Genomic DNA, 19,984 nt, shown 5'->3' on the forward strand with positions numbered 1-19,984 from the left:
TTGTTAACAAGGCCATTCCTATCGAGAGGGGTATCCTGATTAGGTTCTCATGAACTGCCTGGGCTTCCCCTATGGTCCATACACTCTTGCTCTCTCTGTCAATTTATCACAGATACATGGTTGTACAAATGTCATTGGTCTCTAAAAATGTAAAGGCATTGGGGGCGATTTATCAAACTGATGTAAAATAGAACTGGCTAAGTTGGCCATAGCAACCAATCAGATTCCACCTTTCATTTTTCAAAGTAGCTGTAAAAAATGCTATTTTACAGCAGTTTAATAAATCTCCCCCATTGTCTTCTATAGACAACTCTATAATTAAAGGGGTTGTGACAAGTTTTAAAGTTATCCCCTATCCACAGGATAGAGCATAACTAATTGACCACTGGGACCTTCACAAATCCCAAGAACAGGGGTCCTTTTATCTCTATATGATAGAGCAGTAGGTCGAGCATGCGCCCCGTTGCTTCATTCATTCTTTATGAGACTGCTGGAAATAGTCAAATGCTGTATCTCTGACACCCCCATAGAGAATGAATGGAGCGGCAGGCCGCATGTCATCAGTGGAGATGCCAACAGTTGTACCCCCAGCGACCAGTTAGTTATCCTCTATCCTCAGAATAAGATAACTTCTAAACTTGGCACAACCATTTTGTTGTGCTATGAGCCTTCAACTCAATAAAGCACCCACTGTGGCTCTCAACAAAGAACTGCAAAATGAAGTCAATGGATATCATTTCCATGGATGGCATGTAACATTACTTTTTAGTTCAAGGGTTCTTGTCAGCGAGATTCCTTATGCTGGACATAGAAACAGTGTCAAATAGCATATTATTAGTACGATTAATCATTTTTATTTTTACATAAAGTAAAAAAATGCATTGTGTTGTAAAATATTACTTTAAATATAAACACTGTATATAAAATATTACAGTTTATCTTTAATACACTGTAATGTTTTATATACAATCTTATAATAAAATGTAACACTGTATTGTCAGTTCCGTATCTACACTATAATGAATGACTGAATAAATGTTATCACCTCATATTATTTCTATTTTGCTTTGATTATTTTTTTTGCTATTTAAAACATAAATAAGTACTAGATGGATGCTTAGGCTACTTTCACACTGGCGTTTTGGCTTTCTGTTTGTGAGATCCGTTCAGGGCTCTCACAAGTGGTCCAAAACCGATCAGTTTTGCCCTAATGCATTCTGAATGGATAAGGATCCGCTCAGAATGCATCAGTTTGCCTCCGATCAGTCTCCATTCCGCTCTGGAGGCGGACACCAAAACAATGACCCAAACTGATCCGCCCTGGCACACAATGTAAGTCAACGGGGACAGATCCGTTTTCTCTGAAACAATCTGGCACAATAGAAAACGTATCCATCTCCCATTGACTTTCAATGGTGTTCATGATGGATCCGTCTTGGCTATGTTACAGATAATACAAACGGATCCGTTCATGATGGATGCATGCGGTTGTATTATTATAACGAATCCGTTTTTGCAGACCCATGACGGATCCGCACAAAATGCGAGTGTGAAAGTAGCCTTAGATGAAGCATGTGAAGTGTTTTACACTGAAATTGTGTGATTTTCTTACAGGATGTTATATTAACACTCCAAGAAAAGCTTTCAATAAAGTGCATAGAACACTTCTCCTTGATGCTGGCACAAACAACTGAGGGAGCTGGAACCAAACTCCTTTTGTTACATGAACAGGAGACACTAACTCAGGTTTATTTCTCTTACAGAATATTTTAAACAATTAAAACAAAATAAGAAATTGTATTGTATTGTGTTGCATATGAAAGTAAAGATGTCAGCTAATAATGGATTTACAGTGCCTTGCAAAAGTATCCCACCCCTTGGTCTATTTGATGTTTTGTTACATTGCAAATTAGACAGGTTTTTGGGTGGTTTGTATAATTTAATTTATGCAACATGCCTACAACTTTGAAAGTGCAAAATAGTGTCACAAACCAGCAGGTGTGAACCCACTGTGCCACGTGTCCCACCTCCTATAAGGGCGTTGTCTAAGTGTACCCCTTGAGGAGGAAAGGCACACGAGGCAGCTGGTCCAGGCAGATCGGGAGGTATCTGAGTAGGTACCAGAAGTACAAGCGTAGTCAGGCAGGCAGGTAGTCAGGAGCAAAAGTGCAGGACCGAAGGATGTGGCAGAGGCATAGTCAGACAAACAAAAGGTCAGGGCAGGTGGCACAGGTACAGGTCAGGCAATCCAGGTCGGCAACAGGAGAGTCAAGGCAGGCAGGGATCAGATGAGTAGCAGAATCCAGGAACAAGGTATAAGTCAGGAGCACACGTGAGTATCAGGAACTTAGCAAACACAAGGATCTTGACACTGAGGTATCTAGGAAGGGGACTGAGCCACTTTAGTACCTTCAGGAGAGCCTGGGTTGGTCAGCGAGGTTACATGACCCAACCCAAGCAGCCCAGGGAGTGATGCGCACCGCCCCTAGGGCAGTGTAACAAGAAACAAGCAGCAAGCATGCTGTGGCCAGGGCTGAGTGGAACCTTTGGAGTGGATCCTCAGCACCACCGCACGTACAGCGACAGAGCCCAGGACTGCAGCGGTGGACGGAAGGATCACCGCTGAGTGCGGCGCCCAGGACCACGGTGGTAAGCGGGGGAACAGCGGCGTACAGCAGCCGCTGTTACAAATAGCAATGTCTCTTCCATAAAGCTTCACTCTGTAGTGTCAATGCCTTACTGTGGTCCTATGGAAATATACTTTCAATATTGGATCTTTGGATCTCCTTCAGTGTTATGGTTTATGTCTCTGTTTAATCTCTGATTAATACCCTTTTTGCCCAGGTTATGAGTTCTCTTGTCAGATTTGTAGTTGTGCCATATTTTTTCCATTCTGTTACAATGGACTTTTTCTTGCTTCATGGGACGTTCAAAGCTTGAGATTTTTATTACAAACCAACCCTACACTTCTCCACAGCTCTGTCTCTGACCTGTTTGTAGAGCTCCTTGGCCTTCTTGTTCTTGCTTAGTAGTGTTGAAGATTCCAGGGCCTTCAGAACAGAACTTTGCACATGACTGAACTATATGGGTTTGACAACAAAAGTGATGTTCAGTTTTTATTTATCTCTTTAAAAAAATAAACTAATTCCACTGTAACAATCTAGACTATTTTTAAGATTTTAAGATTTATTTGAGACTGGGAACCCCTTTGGATACTGCAAGGCTGGGTGGAAGGATTAAAAAAAATCTGACTCACGTGTCTGGGGCACTCCAGTTTCAGCGCCAAACTCCCTTCGTTCTCCTCCACTTATGGTACACAATGTCTACACTGGCTACTACCAGCAAATAATGACCTCAGCGTTGATGTGCGCAGGCAATGCACATGACCACTTCCACCATTGAGGTCATACCCCCTTAAATTTAAGGTTGTAATAAAAAACTGAAAAAAATACCAAGGAGGGTGGGTACTTTTGCAAGGCACTGTACATGAAAATGTTTACTTGGTGGAGTAAATTGTTGCTGCAGAGGCTAGGTTGTGACAGAGACTGTTGTCATATGATGGTTACCATCTATAATATTAAAATTAGGTTTGGGTATAAATAAATAAGAAACATTTGAATCAGATATGTCAGAAAATGTAGCAAAGCTGCACAGTACACAATATGCATTATTGTATTACTCCAAACTACTATGGTTATGAAGCAGAGAAGGAAGGTAGAGTTAAGTAATACATGCCTGCAGGTTCGGACTGCACACAGGGAGGCACATTTACTAAAGACTAGAGTTTCCAATGCTCGTGGAAAAATTACAACTCCAGTAAATGTGCCCCTAAGGATGTTTTTATCATCTTTGCATAGGAGCTGAATAAAAAAAAAGACTTTTAAGAAAAGGATTTACCGGTAAGTAAAATATGTTCCTCAGATTTCTACTAATATCTTTGTCTAATGTCTAGGTGACTCAAAGACCCAGCTCACATATGATGAGATGCCTGTTTAGAATTAGCTTTGTTCCAAAGGATCCAATTGACCTACTTCGGAGGGATCCTGTTGCTTTTGAATATTTATATGTGCAGGTAAGAAATCTTCACCATGCAACAACATATTCTAGGTCCCGTGTGGATTACATCTGAGGAAGGTAGGTGTCAATATTGTTATGGTTTACACAGTGTTCAGTTTAATAGCAGTTAGGTAAAATAGTAATATATTCTTTTATACAGGGCACAAAATAAAACAGTATAGGGGACCGTCTAATATGCCACATTTCTAATGTAAATTATTAAAAATGAATACGCTATCATACAGGATGGAAGTGATCTTAGTAGATTTTGTTCCTATCCATTACATTGAGCTCAGTCTTCATACACCCTGCTTTATGACACTTAGGTTTTATTGATACTCTTCCTGCAAGCTTATGATGTACTTGATGCAGAACTTTGACAGTGATGCTATTTATTATACTCTTCGTGTAAGTTAAGCACATCAATTTTAAAATGCTGCATGATATTGTCTGTCATTCTGAGTCTAATGCGCCATCTGTTGGACAATTACAGAGTTGCAATGACGTTGTTCAAGAAAGATTTGGGCCAGAGCTGAAATATGACATTGCACTGAGATTGGCAGCATTACAGATGTACATTGCAACGGTCACCACAAAGCAAACACAAAAAATCTCATTGAAATATATCGAGTAAGTATCATAAAAGATCTGCTTGTTTATCCACAGTACTTTTTATATTGTTATAGGCATATTATATACATAGTCGAGTCACATTATGACCACTTCCTCCTACTTTAGCAGCTCAGAGTTCATGAAGAAAGTCATGTTTCGAAAGCTGGCTTTGTGGGTATATAAGGTGTGCGATAGGCTGTCTGCACACATATCTTCGATGTCATGGGTAAAAGGGGCGATTTGTCAGAGTTGCAAAAAGGGATGATTATCAGCTTTCAGGCCAAGTGTGGCAGCATTTCTGAAATGTGCAGTTTGTGAGCTGTTCACCTGCTGCTGTGGTGAAAGTGTCCATGAAGGTGCACAAGAGTGGACTAACATGCTACAGTAGAGCAGCTCACTGACAAAATGAACCAGATCTGTGTCTAAATCAACAGTTCAGCAAACCCTACCGTGTATGGGGCTCCAAAGCAGACAGATGGTCACTGCACCTCTGCTAATGAAGTTGCATCTGCAGAAAAGCTTTAATTTTAGCTGCAGTATTGCAATTGGACCTCTGCTGATTGGCCAACCAAGACTTTTATGTACTACCCTGTTGCCCTAATTCCCCAGACTTGAAACGAATTGAACATCTGTGGGACCACCTCGATAGTCATTTCTGCTCTATGGATCCTCTCCCATGCACCCTCCAGCAGCTCTAGCAGCTCCAGCAGCTGTCCTTGTTGCACACAGCGGTTACTTTGGATACTAGCTGGTGGTCATAATAATGTGAATCGACTGTAATAGACCAAAATTCTGAATGTTTGTGTCACTTGTCCTAATGCAGAGCCATTGTATAAAGTCACTAGGAAGTAATATTTCTATAGATAGGCTTTTTATGATAAGCATTTTAATTTATTGTCACTATTACTATGAAATAGACTGGATTCATATGATGAACAATGCTGGTTTGCAAATGTCAATGCAAGTAACTGAAATCTGTTCACTTCATGTAAAATACAATATAATAAAAAGAATTATGAAAATGTATCAGAGTATCTTACAAAAGAGGTTTCCTCACATTGATAACCACTTACTGGTATATTTGCCTGATAGCTGTAGGGCACATAGGGATCATGGGGGGAGTTCCCATTTGGAGCCAACCTAAATGAGCCACAATAGAGAGCTAGGATGTCATGGCCAGACATGGTCTCTTTGTAGACCACCTGTTGGTAAAGGTAACAAATTAGTAGTTCATATTACAATTGCTTTGCCTGATAAATCTACTCACCTTAGATGTAAGCACAAGGAATAAAAAAGTATTTATACTTGCAGAAAGGAATGGGGACTTGCAACGTTCCTTCCGTCTGCAGTTCTACAAAGCATGAAGGAAAAGAACATAAAGAAGGCGTTGTCACATCTTGTCAAAGCCAATCAAAACCTGGTGCCTCCAGGCAAAAAGGTAAAAAAAAATATGTGTAAGGAATATACAATCTAAAACTGGAAGAGTGCAAAAATTGGAATAATGAAGAATTTGCAAAGTGTACATTTTCCTTTCTCTCTTGGCCCAGAAGTAGATGAAGTCAGTAATAAAGTTTTCATGTTTTTGATTTGGTTATGTCTGTATTATAAAACCAACAGAAACATCAACAATTGGGGAGAAATACTGTAGAACCAGGCCACCTGGACATTTTAACTATATTTGCCATGATAAACTGTATGTATCTGTTGATTGGGATACATCTTTAATTGCTAAAAGGTGCATGTTTTCCAAGCAAAACTATCAATGATCTTCAAATATACAAAAAGAAAAGTGGCATAAGAGCTAGGGTTAAAATCATATAGGCCCAGATTCACTGATCCTAAAGATGGTGTAAGCTTAGGCCAGTTGTCTAGACCTGCACCAGATTTATCACAGGGGCTCAGACTGGATGATACATTTTAGTACGGGGATAAACACTTTTCTCTGTACCAACTATTGGTTAGCTTACTTTGAGACAGATTTTTATACCAGAATTGTGGCACAAAATAGCCTCTTTTAACACACACCACTTTTTTGTAAAGAGCCCTTTCTGCTAAGCCAGGGATGCCCAACCTGCGGCCCTCCAGATGTTGCAAAACTACAACTCCCAGCATGCCAGGACAGCCTACAGCTATCAGTCTACAGCAGGGCATTGTGGGAGTTGTAGTTTTACAACAGCTGGAGGGCCGCAGGTTGAGCATCCCTGTGCTAAGCCCTGCCCCATGTTAAGCATGTCAGAAAAAAGTGTAGAAACGCTAGTTTCACCTGATTGCACCACTTTTTTAGCCAGATTTTTGTTGCAGACACATTAATAAATATGGGCCACGGTGCTCACTGACTTTGGACCTAACCAACAGTATTCTTTTTTTTTTTGCATACAGTTCTGAAAAAAGTGGTTGACCTTTTGGAATACATTTGAACTTTAATAAAGAACATATACTGGGCAGTATAGAGATGTAGTCAAGTATGCCAAAGCCATATACACAGCTGCATACTTCTGCAATTGACTTTTATTAAGAACATATGGTGGGCAGTATACAGATGTAGCAAATGGTAACTTGACTCTTAATACATTAAATGCATAGTTGCAGCAAGCTTTAACTTGACATCTTCAATGAGTTTTGTTGTTTTAGGTGTCAATTTAAAGTTTGCTGCAACTGTGTATTTACTGGGTTTGTCACTTTAATGTTTGCTACATCTGTAGGTGCAGGTTTGCTATTGTCTATGTAAACAATGAAGGGGATGCATGGTTTGCAGGAGCACAGGAGCCTCCCTATTGAGCTGATCCAGGGGGTCACCCACTACTGATAAAATATAGATGGCTTATCCTAGAGATGGACTATTGATATGTATGTCCTGGAAAGACCATTTAAAACTAAGTAACAAAATATTTGGAAATGTTCATAATCTAATGATTACCAACTTCTGCTACACAACCTACTTATCTATGTATCACTGTAGCATTTCATTATCATTTTGTCACCCAACTTCCTATTTTTAACAATACAGAAGAAGATAATGCTATAAATTATGCTGATTGGTATTTTTATTAAGCAGGATTTTTATAATGAAGTCATTTTAAGCAAAACACTTTTTATTTCTTTTCACAGCTGTCTGCTCTGCAAGCCAAAGTGCACTATCTGAAGTTTCTTAATGACTTACGATTATATGGTGGACGTGTATTTAAGGCAAAATTGGTTGTAAGTGATTTTTTTTATACAACAATTAATTCAATATATTAAAAAATTTTGTCTGTATTTAATTAATACTACAAAAATAGGGATCCTCAATATTTCCTGGGCAATGTTGCTTCATCTTCTACAACAAATATGCATGGAAATTATGGAATTCATTTTCAAAACTGCACAAATATAGATGTTGCCTCCTTGCTTTAAATTGGAATACATTCCCTATACATATTCATCTAATCAACAAACTCATCTATAATGCTCACTACTTTATTTTTAGCTTTGCCTTGAAAGATTAGCTGGTAATGAAGCAGAAGCACTCAACACTTTCTTTTCCTTGTACATACAGCAGGGAGAAAAACATTCAGATGTGACCTTGTTAGTTGGTCCACGATACGGCATCAGCCATGTAATCAACACAAAAACAAATCTAGTGGCCCTGCTTGCAGACTTCAGCCATGTCAATCGAATTGAAATGTATACAGAGGACAATGTAACCGTTAGAGTGGAGCTTCATGTTCTTGATGTAAAGGTAAGAGCAGTTCTTTGATGTTCTCAGACTTGGATTAAAAAGTTGTACATTTATGAAAGCATTTCCTTCCTATTAATAATGCAAGTTTACATATTTTTGTTAACTTTTTGTTATTTTTATAAGAAATTCAAAGAACAGAGAACTTTAGCTTGACATGGTGAAAAAATATTGGGCGAACTTTATCATCTGCGGTGGTTTTGGTGTCAGTTTTAAGTCTGTCTTTGAGTTTAAAGTCTGTCGTTGCACCAAAATTATGAAATGTCACTTAGTTATATTTGGTGCAAGTGCAATGTGGCATACATCTATGTGTGTAAAAGTACACCAGGGGTTTGCCTGGTGTGGAGATGCAACTTTTGCAAATGTGCAGAGTTTCTGCAAAATAACTTAGCGTGCCTCCGACAATCTTAAGATAGGATAGCATTAGCATGGCCAGGCAGAAGATGTTCTCTTTAAATAAATTATGTGGACAAAATCACAAAATGTACATGACATGAAGCTTTCTATGACATATATTTAAATAATTTAAATCTAAGTTCAGTTTAGGCTGAAATTTTATTCCCACCAATAACTTTTGCGGCATACAGACTAGAAGAATACTGGAAGCTAAATAATTGTGTTTTTGGGAATGACTATCATTTTCTTCCCTTATTTTGTCATGCTCCATAATGATCATGTCGAAAGTAAGATAATTGCTTGCTATGAGCAAGCAGTTATATATAACTAAGCAAACTTATAGAACCAGAATCATAGGACAGGCATACTCTTTCTAAAGGTCATTAGAGAGACTTATAGAAAAAAAGAAGCACATGAAGTCAGCCCACCTATACAGAATACTGCTTTAAATGCTTAATCCTCTGTACTTGGATAGTTTTTAACTAAGCTTGGTTCTCGATATGTATACGGATTATTGGATATTATCCCCACAGTCAACAAATGTGTTGGCATGGGTAACATATTTGGAATCAGTCAAATTGTAAAACCAGACCATATTTCACCAATTCCTTTTTGCTTTGACAGTATTAGAGCTATTTTCATTTATGCAGATAATTATTTTGTCATCTATGTTTGATATCTAACATTTATTTCAATTTCACAGCCTATCACGCTGCTTATGGAATCATCTGATGCCATGAATCTTGCCTGCTTAACAGCAGGTTATTACCGACTATTAGTTGATTCAAGACGGTCAATTTTTAATGTGGCAAATAAAAACACAGCAAATCAAGAATCAGGTAAGATAGCATCTATGGATTGTTGAACACAGTATATTGTACACACAACACACTTGGAACTAATACATAAATAAAAATTTAAAAAAATTGTCCCTCATGATGTAGGCAGGTACAAATTGACAGAAGGCAGGAAAACATAAGTAGACAGGGCCCAGCGCATGTAGGCAGAGTCTGCAATAACAGTACAACACAAAATATCACCCCAACAGAACGAAATACCACAGTGCAGCACAAAATACTGCCTCAGCAGAACCAAATCGTGCATTGCAGCACAAAATACATCCCAAGAAGCTATCCCTCCTTTTTGGTCATAAATAGCTACCATGTTATGTCCTTTCCAATTGTTTCTAATTACGATACGTAGCAGGAGAGATGAGATGTGGGCCTCATCTCTTAACCAGCCCTACCTTCAGCATGCTGCCTGGAATTTTCCCTAGTAATGACACCTATAGTGGTCCCAGTTGTATGCTTTCCAAGTGGCCAAAGGAAGAAGAAAAAAATTAAATACTTGAGTCACATTTCATGTCACCATCTTTGATACAGACCACAGGCCTTTTCCAGCTTGTGGCCTGGGACATGTATGTCCTTGCACCATTTGTAGACTCCCTCATATACTGGCATGTGGCCTATGAGGATAAATAACAGGGAAGTGATACAGTTGAATTCAGGAGTGCACCTGTGAGCGTCAGCCAGGTACATAGACACCTGATGCGTCCAGCTCTAATTAACACTGAGAGCATCAGATCATTATGTATCTGGCCAACAGCCTTCGAGGAGGGCTCGGCTAGACCCCTGGTCAGCAGCCAACCGGGAAATTTCCTTGTAGACCTCCCCTACTACATGTTAGTGAATGTTAAGCTTGATTACATGCATTTTGTAAGCACAGAATCCATATTAAATTTATATTTTTTTATTTTAATATTTTTATTTCCATAGGAAATGAAATTCGCACTAAAATGAACTATCATGATTGTGATTGGAATTATTTACCAAAATCAACTATCTTTGCTTATGAAGAAAATCAGGAAACTCAACAAATGTTCGCAGACTTGAAACAACGAAACACTGACGTTTCAGAAAGTCCACTACGTCATAAAGACCAGCGGAGTTTGTACATAGAGACTACATTTAGTTCAGGAGAACTTGATCAGCAACTAACCAAACAATGTAACCATATAGATTTGGAAAACAGCATCAGTGTAAGCCAGCCTGCATTGCTATCTCTGTCAGGACTGGAACACACTAATACAGCACAAGACTCTCCAAGGAGTGCAAAGGTGTCTTTTATATTTGGTGACCATAACCTAGACTCCCTTAACCCACAGACACTTGGCTATGAAAGATTGTTGGATGAAAGTCCTGAAATGTTGGATAAACAAAATATAATTTACTTAAATAATGCCAATATTAAAGACCTAGATTTGGCATCCGATGCTGAAAGCATTCAGTATGCTGCTAATGCTGTTTATGCAAATATATCTGAAAGTAAAATGTTTGGTGCTGCAGAAGGAATCGAAGAACCACTTCTACATGATATATGTTATTCTGAAACCACAGACGATGTTGAAGATGAAGATGAGGCCAGTTGCGAAGAAGATACAATAGGACCAGAGGATACCAGAACAGATATCCTTAGCATGTCAGGATCCAGTGATGACATTATAGATTTGACTTCACTTCCACCACCTGAAGGAGATGACAATGAAGATGACTTCCTGTTGCATTCCTTGAACATGGCCATTGCTGCTCCTCCTCCTGGATTTAGAGACAGCTCTGATGAAGAAGATTGTCCTAATCCATCTATGACAGCTGTCAGTGTATCTAATGATGACATCCCAGTGTCACTTATTGATGCAGTACCGACAAGTGCAGATGAAAAATGTGAGACAATCCTAGAAGAAACGGTGGTTTCAAACCTTCAAGCGATGCAAGAATTGGCTGTGTCAGAAGACAGCCAAGCAGATGACACCTCAGGTTCTTTTACCATTGTGACATTCATTTATTAGTGTACAAAATCCATTATCCCTTTGAACCATCTCATAATTTTTTATATTTGTGTTACAGTTCATCATAATTAAACCATCTTTTCCTTTTTCCCCTTGGACCTGCCATTATTTTGTATAATTCTTGACATTTATATGAAACACTCATGTTATTTAAAAGGTATGGTTATGGTATCATACGGAACATATATTCTGTTTAGTCATTTTTTTTTTACTAATTTTCTTCTCTATCGCATAGGTGTAACAATATTAAGAGCATATAGCCCCGAATCATCTTCAGATTCCGGAAATGAAACCAATTCTTCAGAAATGACAGAGAGTTCTGAACTAGCTTCAGCGCAAAAGCAAACAGAAAATCCAGCACGTGCAATATTGCCCAACATTGATGGATACCGGACTCTGATGCCAGAGCAGATGGAAATTTCTGTAACTAAGAGTCAATATGGATGTATATCTTTAAAGTCTACTTCTTCCTTAGCAAATCGTCAGGCTGTGGAACTCCAGTCAAAAGCTGTGCCTTCAAAACAGATCCTTCATTCTGATAACATAGAAATGGAGCCAGAAACCATGGAGACAAAATCTGTGACTGAATACTTTAACAAGATGCAAATGGGTTCTTTGGTGTATGCTTGTAAGAGAAAAAACAAACCAGATACAGAAATAAAAACACATTTTGATGTAAATGTTACAGTCAAAAAGCAATCAGGTAAACGAACAGAAAATGACGGTGAACTAAAAACAAAGTTTGAAACCCTCCCTTCGAAAGACTGTCAGCTCCTGAGTAATTTTAACTTGGAAAGAACTGCGTTTCGGAAGGACAATCAAAGATGGTATAATACTACTGAGAAGGGAGCAATAGAAAAAGTGCCAGGGGGTTCAGTATATGTAAAGACATTGCCAAGGCTTTCTGGAAAAACTGAAACTGATAGTAAGGATGACCCAAATGTGGAAACTTCTCTTTCCGAACAAGAGGACATATTTATTTCCAATGCAGCTTTTATTTCCTCTTCCAAAGAACTTGGTGACTCTGAAGCTGATGGTACTTCTGCCGAGCACATTTCTAAGCTATCAGACGCCGATAAGAACATAAATCGTATTTGTGAGTACCATATTGCCAAGAGTATGTCATCATTTCAGAGCGAAGGACATTTCTCTCTGCAAAGTTCCCAGTGTTCTTCTGTGGATGCAGGTTGTAGTACTGGTAGCAGTTCATGCGCAACGCCTGTAGAGTCTCCTTTGTGTACTACTGATGCTAAACATATTCTTCCTGATGGATCAGTAAAGACTGGGAGTTACATGAACCCTGATGAGAGACAATCAATGCTTCCAAATCATGGGACAATATATCCAGAACTGCATCAGCAAGGTGATACAGCTTGTCACAGGATGACCGTGCCAGTTGCACATACACCAGTGAATGCAGACCCATTGTTTGGAACCTTGAGAGAGGGATGTCATCGGATTTCTAAAATTAAAGAAACCACAGGTACATCACTAATTGTTTTACATATCAGTCAAGCAGTTTTAATTTACTGAAGCAATTCTATGATTTCTCTTGTAATCCTTGTACATCAATATATGAAAGCTGCGTAAAATATATGATATTTCCATTGATTTGGTGTTCACTGACATAACTCTGTGCAGCACACATGGGATGGAAACATTAAATTATATACAGCCACAGATCCAGATTGAATGTGCTTTCTTGTCTTCAAACACTCTGTAATTATGTCATTTTCACATGTTTCTTTTTCCCATCCTGTGGATTCCATTAAAAAACATATACAGTAAACATATATTGTTTTACAGTGGGAGCCTATGGGCGATAAATGCCACTGTATACCATCTTTCACAAGCATCCGTTAAAACTATATATAGCATTTCTTGACATATCTATTAAATGGATTCCAATATGCATCTGTCACATCACATAATGTTTGAATTGTGAGCTTTTCCAGCTAATACATTCAACTGAGACATAATGTCAACAGGGACGAGTTAAAAAAAAATCACTTATGCTTATTTATGTCTATAATTAAAAAGTTGTTAAACGTTATACAATTTGCATCTGTATGGCTCCTTTTCTAGGGTTTGGTCTAAGGGGAGTTGAGTTGAGGTGAGTTACTTCCACAGACAGCTTAGCTGTTGTGTCAGGTTTTACTATAATGATGCCACAATATAGTAGGAGCAGTAAGGCACCTCCGTGCTCAGGGTAGGGTCAGTTGGCCTGGAAAGTTTTCTACTGGGGAGGATAAAAAAAACACAGCTTGGTGTCCTATTCAGTCATGTATGTCATATAGAGATTATTTGTGTTGATTTACACTATTGGGAAGAAAATAAAGGTAACCAATTACAGAACAGCTTTTACCCTTTTATTCTGCTTGTGAAAAATTAAAGCTACACTGTGATTGGTCACAGTTGGCAAAAAAAAAGTGTTTTATTTTAGACAATTTTAAAACTGAAAAAGTGAGCAGTCATCCACTGTACAGACATTGTACCATTATATGATGATTATATGTTGACCAGTACCTGCCAATTCTGATTCCAGTTTGCTAACTAGCTAGTTAGATGGAAATACTTGTATAACACAGACACCAGGTTATGCATAATTTTGTTCATAGGCAGTTGACTCATCTGAAATTACACAGTGGTGCCAGATGATAACTCTTTCCTTCAAAGTCTTCCTGTATTGCCATTGGATCAGATTCATGAAATGCAGAGTACTTTGAACACATCTTTCCACTTGGTCAAACAGCAGCTACATGGACAGAAAACAAATAGAATGTGTGTGAAATTTTTTATAGCGGTCACTAAGGGGCATAAGGCTGGGTCGCCGCCTTTTCACGGTGGCCTGGTCTAAAGCAGTGCACGGATCCCACGGACAGCGGGGCTCGGCTTTTACATGAGAGCCACGCTACTGCTCTAACAGCCCGGACTGGCAGGAGCGCTGATCCAGGCTATTTAACCCCTTACATGCCATAGGCAATGGCACCCGCCACATGTAAACAGTGACAGATGGAGCAGACTCCCTCTGTCTCCCATCGGCACCCCGCAAGTGTGATCCCTGGGTGCCGATGTGTGTAAAGGCTGGCTGGGGCCTCGTATTATCCCCAAGCCTCCCTTGAGTGCTTTCCAGCAGGCTGCGCCTTTCTGGCACAGCCGGCTGTTCAATGTCAGTATAACACTGACATTAAAATGCAATGCACTATTTACCACTATTAAGTGGTAGAAAAGTAAAAGAAAATGTATTAAATAAAAAGATTCCATACGCTTTTTCAATGAAATTTCATTTCAAATGCAAAAATAAAATCTCCTCTCCCCTCATGTTTGGTATTTCCACGTCCGTAATGACCCGCACTACACAAATATCATGTAAATTATCCCCTACGGTGAATGCTGTAAAGAATATTTTTTTGTAGAATTGCTAATTTATTCTGAATTGCCACTGACTGATTAGACACTGAGTCTTGCCACAAGGGGGCATAAAAGTGCTTATTCCTCTGCCCTATAAAAAAAAAAAAAGCTAAATTCTTATCAAACTGATAAGAATATGGCTTCAATAAGTGTTTATGCCATCAGGATTTTTAACCCCATGTCTCTCAGAAATGGCTAAACATTTTTTTAAGGAGTGATTGTAAAAATTATTTTTTGCCGGAAATGAGTAAAGTGCAATCATAAAAAAATGCCACAAAGGTGTACATAGTCTTTAAGAAATCACTGTATTGTAGCAATCAGTCCTTCCCTTTTGCTGCTTAAAGGGTCACTAACTTTTCAAAAAACTTTTGATATGTCTATTGTTTAAATTAAATTAGCGATCGGTAAGGGGTTAACATCACAGGCAGAATTACAATGAAAGCTAACAGCTATATGTAGATAACAGTCACAGAGCATGCCTATCAAAATCTCCCCTAAATATCAATGAACATCTCCAGTCCATTGTGGCGTATGGTCAATGTGTCACTGCAAATGGTGCACCACAATAATATGCAACTAACAAAAAAGGCTAAACCCTCACGCTGATGTTAAAAAATGAGATTTTAGCCAATATATTCCGGTCAAAAACATATCAGAGCCTGTGCACCCCGCCAAGGTATCTTACTGTAAGGCGTGACCTACCGCTAACCTACCTGTAGTGTGTGAACACTGTCCAATAGGTGCCAAGGTCCGACTCACAGCCAAACTCCCACATACCTCCAAAGTAAGATCACTAATACAATGGGAGGAGGCTGTGAGCCCCACCTATAACAGGTGCACTAGAATGTTACCAATGATAAGCATTCGCACATTCAATACATATCAAGAAAAATCACAGAATAGAGTGGCCTTTTAGGGCTCGTTCACAGTAACGTATTTTGTGTTCCATATACGGGCCGTTTTCTACATTCCGCATACGGTCCGTATACGGAACCATTCATTTCAATGGGTCCGCAAAAGATGCAGACAGCACTCTGTGTGCCCTCCGCATCCATTGCTCTGTTCAATGCCCCCGCAAACATTTTGAGTCCTGTCCTATTCTTGTCCATTTTGCGGACAAGAATAGGCATTTCTATAATAGGGAAGGCACACGGGCGTCATCTGTGTTTTGCGGATCCGCAATTTGCAGACCACAAAAAATGGCACGGTCATGTGAACGATTCCTTACTGGGAGGAAATGCTCAAACCCCTAATACTGTAGCATATTTATAACCGGGTGAGCAGATCATCCACATGTGATCCACTGCAAACGGCAATCCCCAGCAAAAATGCATACAATGGAGGATGCCGGCAGTGGACCACATGTATGGTCAATGTGTGTGTTGTAAAGCATATATCTCAATTTTGACAGCATATGTCTAAATGTTGACAGCAGCTTATTCAGCATGACTGCCCCGTAAGAAGATTAGAAAAAGGAATATGTTTCATTATGAGTTACATCCTAACATAGGAAGTTGCGACTCCCACATCCCAGCTGCGGCACAGTGTCTGATGAAGGCCTGCGAGCCGAAAATGTTCACACACTGCAGTTTAACTATATGTACCAAGCAAACTGAGTAATAAAAGACAAACTCAAAGAAACAGAATTCTGCTGTGATTTATATCTACTATGTCTAAATGCTGACAGCCGCTCATTCAGCATGACTGCCCCATAAGAAGACAAAGATTAGAAAAAGGAATATGTGTATTCTAATTAGTAAAAAAATATACAGTGTATATATATATATATATATATATATATGTGATACTTTTCCTTTAAGACTGAAAGGGCTAGACCCATGTTTTGTGACTTACTGTTGATAGTTACCATATAAATCCATTGATATTAACTAGGAAGGTCTAGCACTCTATCACATATGCAAGTTGCACACATTCTGGATCTGAAACACTGCACGTTGAATTTTTTTTCAACATGTATAGTTTAAAATTGACTTTTATGTTAAACTCATCATAATTGCATATATGTTAGAGCTGTGTTCCTTCCTGATCAATTAGCAATGCTAACAGTCATAGACAGGACATCAAGTGCAGTGCCATATTTGTTAAGGGTACTTTCACACTTGTGTTGTTGGATTCGGGCAGGCAGTATGCAATCTGTATGCAAACGGATACCATTTGTAGACGGATCTGGATGCAATACCGGATCCGTCTATCCGGTTGTCATCGGGAAAAACGGATCCAGTATTTATCTTTTTTTACATTTTAAAGGTCTGCGCATGCGCAGGCTGCAAAACCGGATCCGTTTTTCCGGAACACTTGGGGCCAGATCCGGCATTAATGCATTTCAATGGAAAATAATGCCGGATCCAGCATTCCAGAAAGTGTTGCGGAATTTTGGACAGAGAAAATACCGCAGCATGCTGCTGTATTTTCTCTGTCCAAAAACCGTACAGTGACTAAGCTGAAGACATCCTGATGCATACTGAACGGATTGCTCTCCATTCAGAATACATTAGGATAAAACTGATCATTTTTTTCCGGTATTGAACCCCTAGGACGGAACTCAATTCTGAAAAAGTTTAACGCAAGTCTGAAAGTACCCCAACCTGAATTTTGTGAAAATTCACATAATTGCAATATTTTTTATGTATTTTTTCAGAAATGCTTAACAAATATCTCTGCTTTTCTACTACCCCTAGTGTAGCTTTGACAGAGCCTGCAAAAGGAAGAAGAGATGGCATGCCTACAGCTACTATTGAACACTCGAAAGGTGACCCTAATGCATCATTCAGCATTTGCTCAGAATCAAATGTGCCAACTCAGAACCAAGACTCTCTCCATTTTCACCAAGAGAACCAGGCCTACACAACAGAGATAGGTTCACACCAGTTTGACATCATGGGAGGAAGTTTGAAAATGCCACATAATAGAAAGGTACTAAGAAGGAGCAGCAGTGTCATAACAAAATCCTCGGGCACAGAGGTAACAGACAAGAAAATCTCTTCGATAAGCTTGTGCTTGGATGGGGTGGAAACAGGTCCATCCAAGTCTGAAAAGAGACTTGAGCTTCCATTAGGAAAAAAAATTGCTAAAAGTTGTTCCCATAGTTCTGTGAATTCACTCAGTGAAAGCAAAGATAATAAAAGGTCAAGCTCAACTGGTTCTATGCAAAAGGTACAAAAACAGTCTAGGTCCCTGCCATTGCTGAAAATAGATGCAAGCAACTGGAGATGTCGGGGCCCCTTCAGCTACTGCTTTCAAAACAGGGGAAAGAATGCTGATGATGAAGACGATGAATTTGAAGCGGTAGATCATGGTAATAACAATGACAATAAAGAATTATCATGTGTGTATCTACCACAATCACCAGTGGAAGCTCAAAAAGGAGACTTTTTCACAAATGGAAGTAAAGATATAGAATCACCCAGAGCCAGTATAGTAATGGCCACAAAACATACAGAAGAGGAACATTTTGCTGGGCAAATTGAGTTGAGTGTCCAAAACATGGATTTTGATGAAAAGATTGCCAGAATAAATGCACTAAAAGAAAAAGTTTATGCAATACCTGATGGGTTTCATGCTGCTCAAAGGGATGCGAATGAGTTACTCTGTCTAATACGATCAAACCATGCCGGAAAGGGGGAAGATGCAAGCTTAGAAACCTATGACCATGAGCTGTCTCAATATAAACAACGACTGTCTGTTGAATCAAGACAGCTAGGAAGTGCCTGCAGGAAGATGGCCACCGCAGACAAGGGCCCAGAGGAAATGCTGTCAGCTATGACCTCAAGTTTTCAAATTCTCTGTTGTTTAACAGAAGCATGCATGAGATTAGTAAAAGCAGTGAATTCTGAATCACAGCAGCAAGAAATTGTAGCAAAAATAGATGAGGTGGTACTGAACTACATCTGTTTGTTGAGGGCTGCAGAGTCTACATCTGCAAGGATGTTCAGTGATCCCAGTGTTAAACTTATGGCTCGACACTCTAGTACTATGGCTGCCGTTGTAAGCACACTAACTCGTTCTCTAAAAACGCTTTTGAACAAATAAGCTAAGATAGTCACTTCATATACTACCTTAACAAAGCCATACATAAACCTTTTCTTTACATATGTATACACCAATGTAAATTGCATTATCCCCCCCATCCTAACCTCCTATCCAACACAACACATCTGTCCCTTCCCCAGACACCATACTGAGAGAATGGCATTACTCATTAGCAAAAATGCTGATGTGATGCAACCTCTTGTAAAAATGAAGCATCTAAGAGCCTAATGAACCTCAATTACTTATCTTGCATTATCTGCAGGCTTACTACATTAGCGGTTAACCCCTGCTGCATTTTCCTCTTTTTCCTCCAGCCCAGTCACATTAGAAATAGCAAATGGACTCATAATGTAAATAAACAGTATTTAATATTTTAAATTATAATTTTTAAGCTCTGAAAATGATGAAATATGTTTCAAATCCAAGAAGGTATTATGATTTACTAGAGAATATATATATATAATAAATTGATTTTTTTTTTGTTCATGCTGTTTGTGTCATAATTTACACAAAGGTATACAAATGTATCAAAAACTTTTGTTTCACAATCAAATCCGATTTTGTTAATGGAGTTGTACAGAATTTGACAAAAGGGCCTTCTTTTTTCTATAATCAGCACCGCCCTTGCCCATGGTCTGTGAGTGGTATTGCATCTGTTCTACATTCAAATTAATACGGCACACCTACAATAACCAGGCACACTGCAAGAACAGTGGCTCGGTTTTTGGGATAAAAGTAGACTTTTTAGCATTCTAATACAAAAGATAAGGCTCCGTTTACATTGGCTGTACAGTATGGTTGCGGTTTCGAGGCTCCTGTGGGGCCCACTCATGCCTGTAACAATGTAAAGCAATCAGTCTACCATAGGCAGTATGGCCAGTACTGCTATATGGGGCCCT

General features: G+C 39.0%; 1 protein-coding gene across 3 annotated transcripts in view; it reads left to right on the forward strand.

Moving 5' to 3' along the window:
* The window catches only part of FRMPD4 (FERM and PDZ domain containing 4), a 553,304-nt gene extending 533,785 nt beyond the window's left edge, over positions 1 to 19,519 (forward strand). For 2 of the 3 annotated variants that reach the window (XM_044286281.1, XM_044286282.1), the window contains 10 exons: positions 1,615 to 1,746; positions 3,953 to 4,072; positions 4,550 to 4,686; positions 5,980 to 6,106; positions 7,777 to 7,866; positions 8,204 to 8,386; positions 9,483 to 9,618; positions 10,555 to 11,592; positions 11,860 to 13,107; positions 17,740 to 19,519. In XM_044286281.1, coding sequence (XP_044142216.1) covers positions 1,615 to 1,746; positions 3,953 to 4,072; positions 4,550 to 4,686; positions 5,980 to 6,106; positions 7,777 to 7,866; positions 8,204 to 8,386; positions 9,483 to 9,618; positions 10,555 to 11,592; positions 11,860 to 13,107; positions 17,740 to 19,085 — 4,557 coding nt within the window. In that variant the 3' untranslated portion in view covers positions 19,086 to 19,519. Of the gene's footprint in view, positions 1 to 1,614; positions 1,747 to 3,952; positions 4,073 to 4,549; positions 4,687 to 5,979; positions 6,107 to 7,776; positions 7,867 to 8,203; positions 8,387 to 9,482; positions 9,619 to 10,554; positions 11,593 to 11,859; positions 13,108 to 17,734 lie in introns of all 3 variants that reach the window. The other variant, XM_044286283.1, reaches the window with a different exon arrangement.
* The last annotated feature ends 465 nt before the right edge of the window (positions 19,520 to 19,984 follow it).

Source organism: Bufo gargarizans, chromosome 3, assembly GCF_014858855.1.
Source record: "Bufo gargarizans isolate SCDJY-AF-19 chromosome 3, ASM1485885v1, whole genome shotgun sequence".
NCBI lineage: Eukaryota > Metazoa > Chordata > Amphibia > Anura > Bufonidae > Bufo > Bufo gargarizans.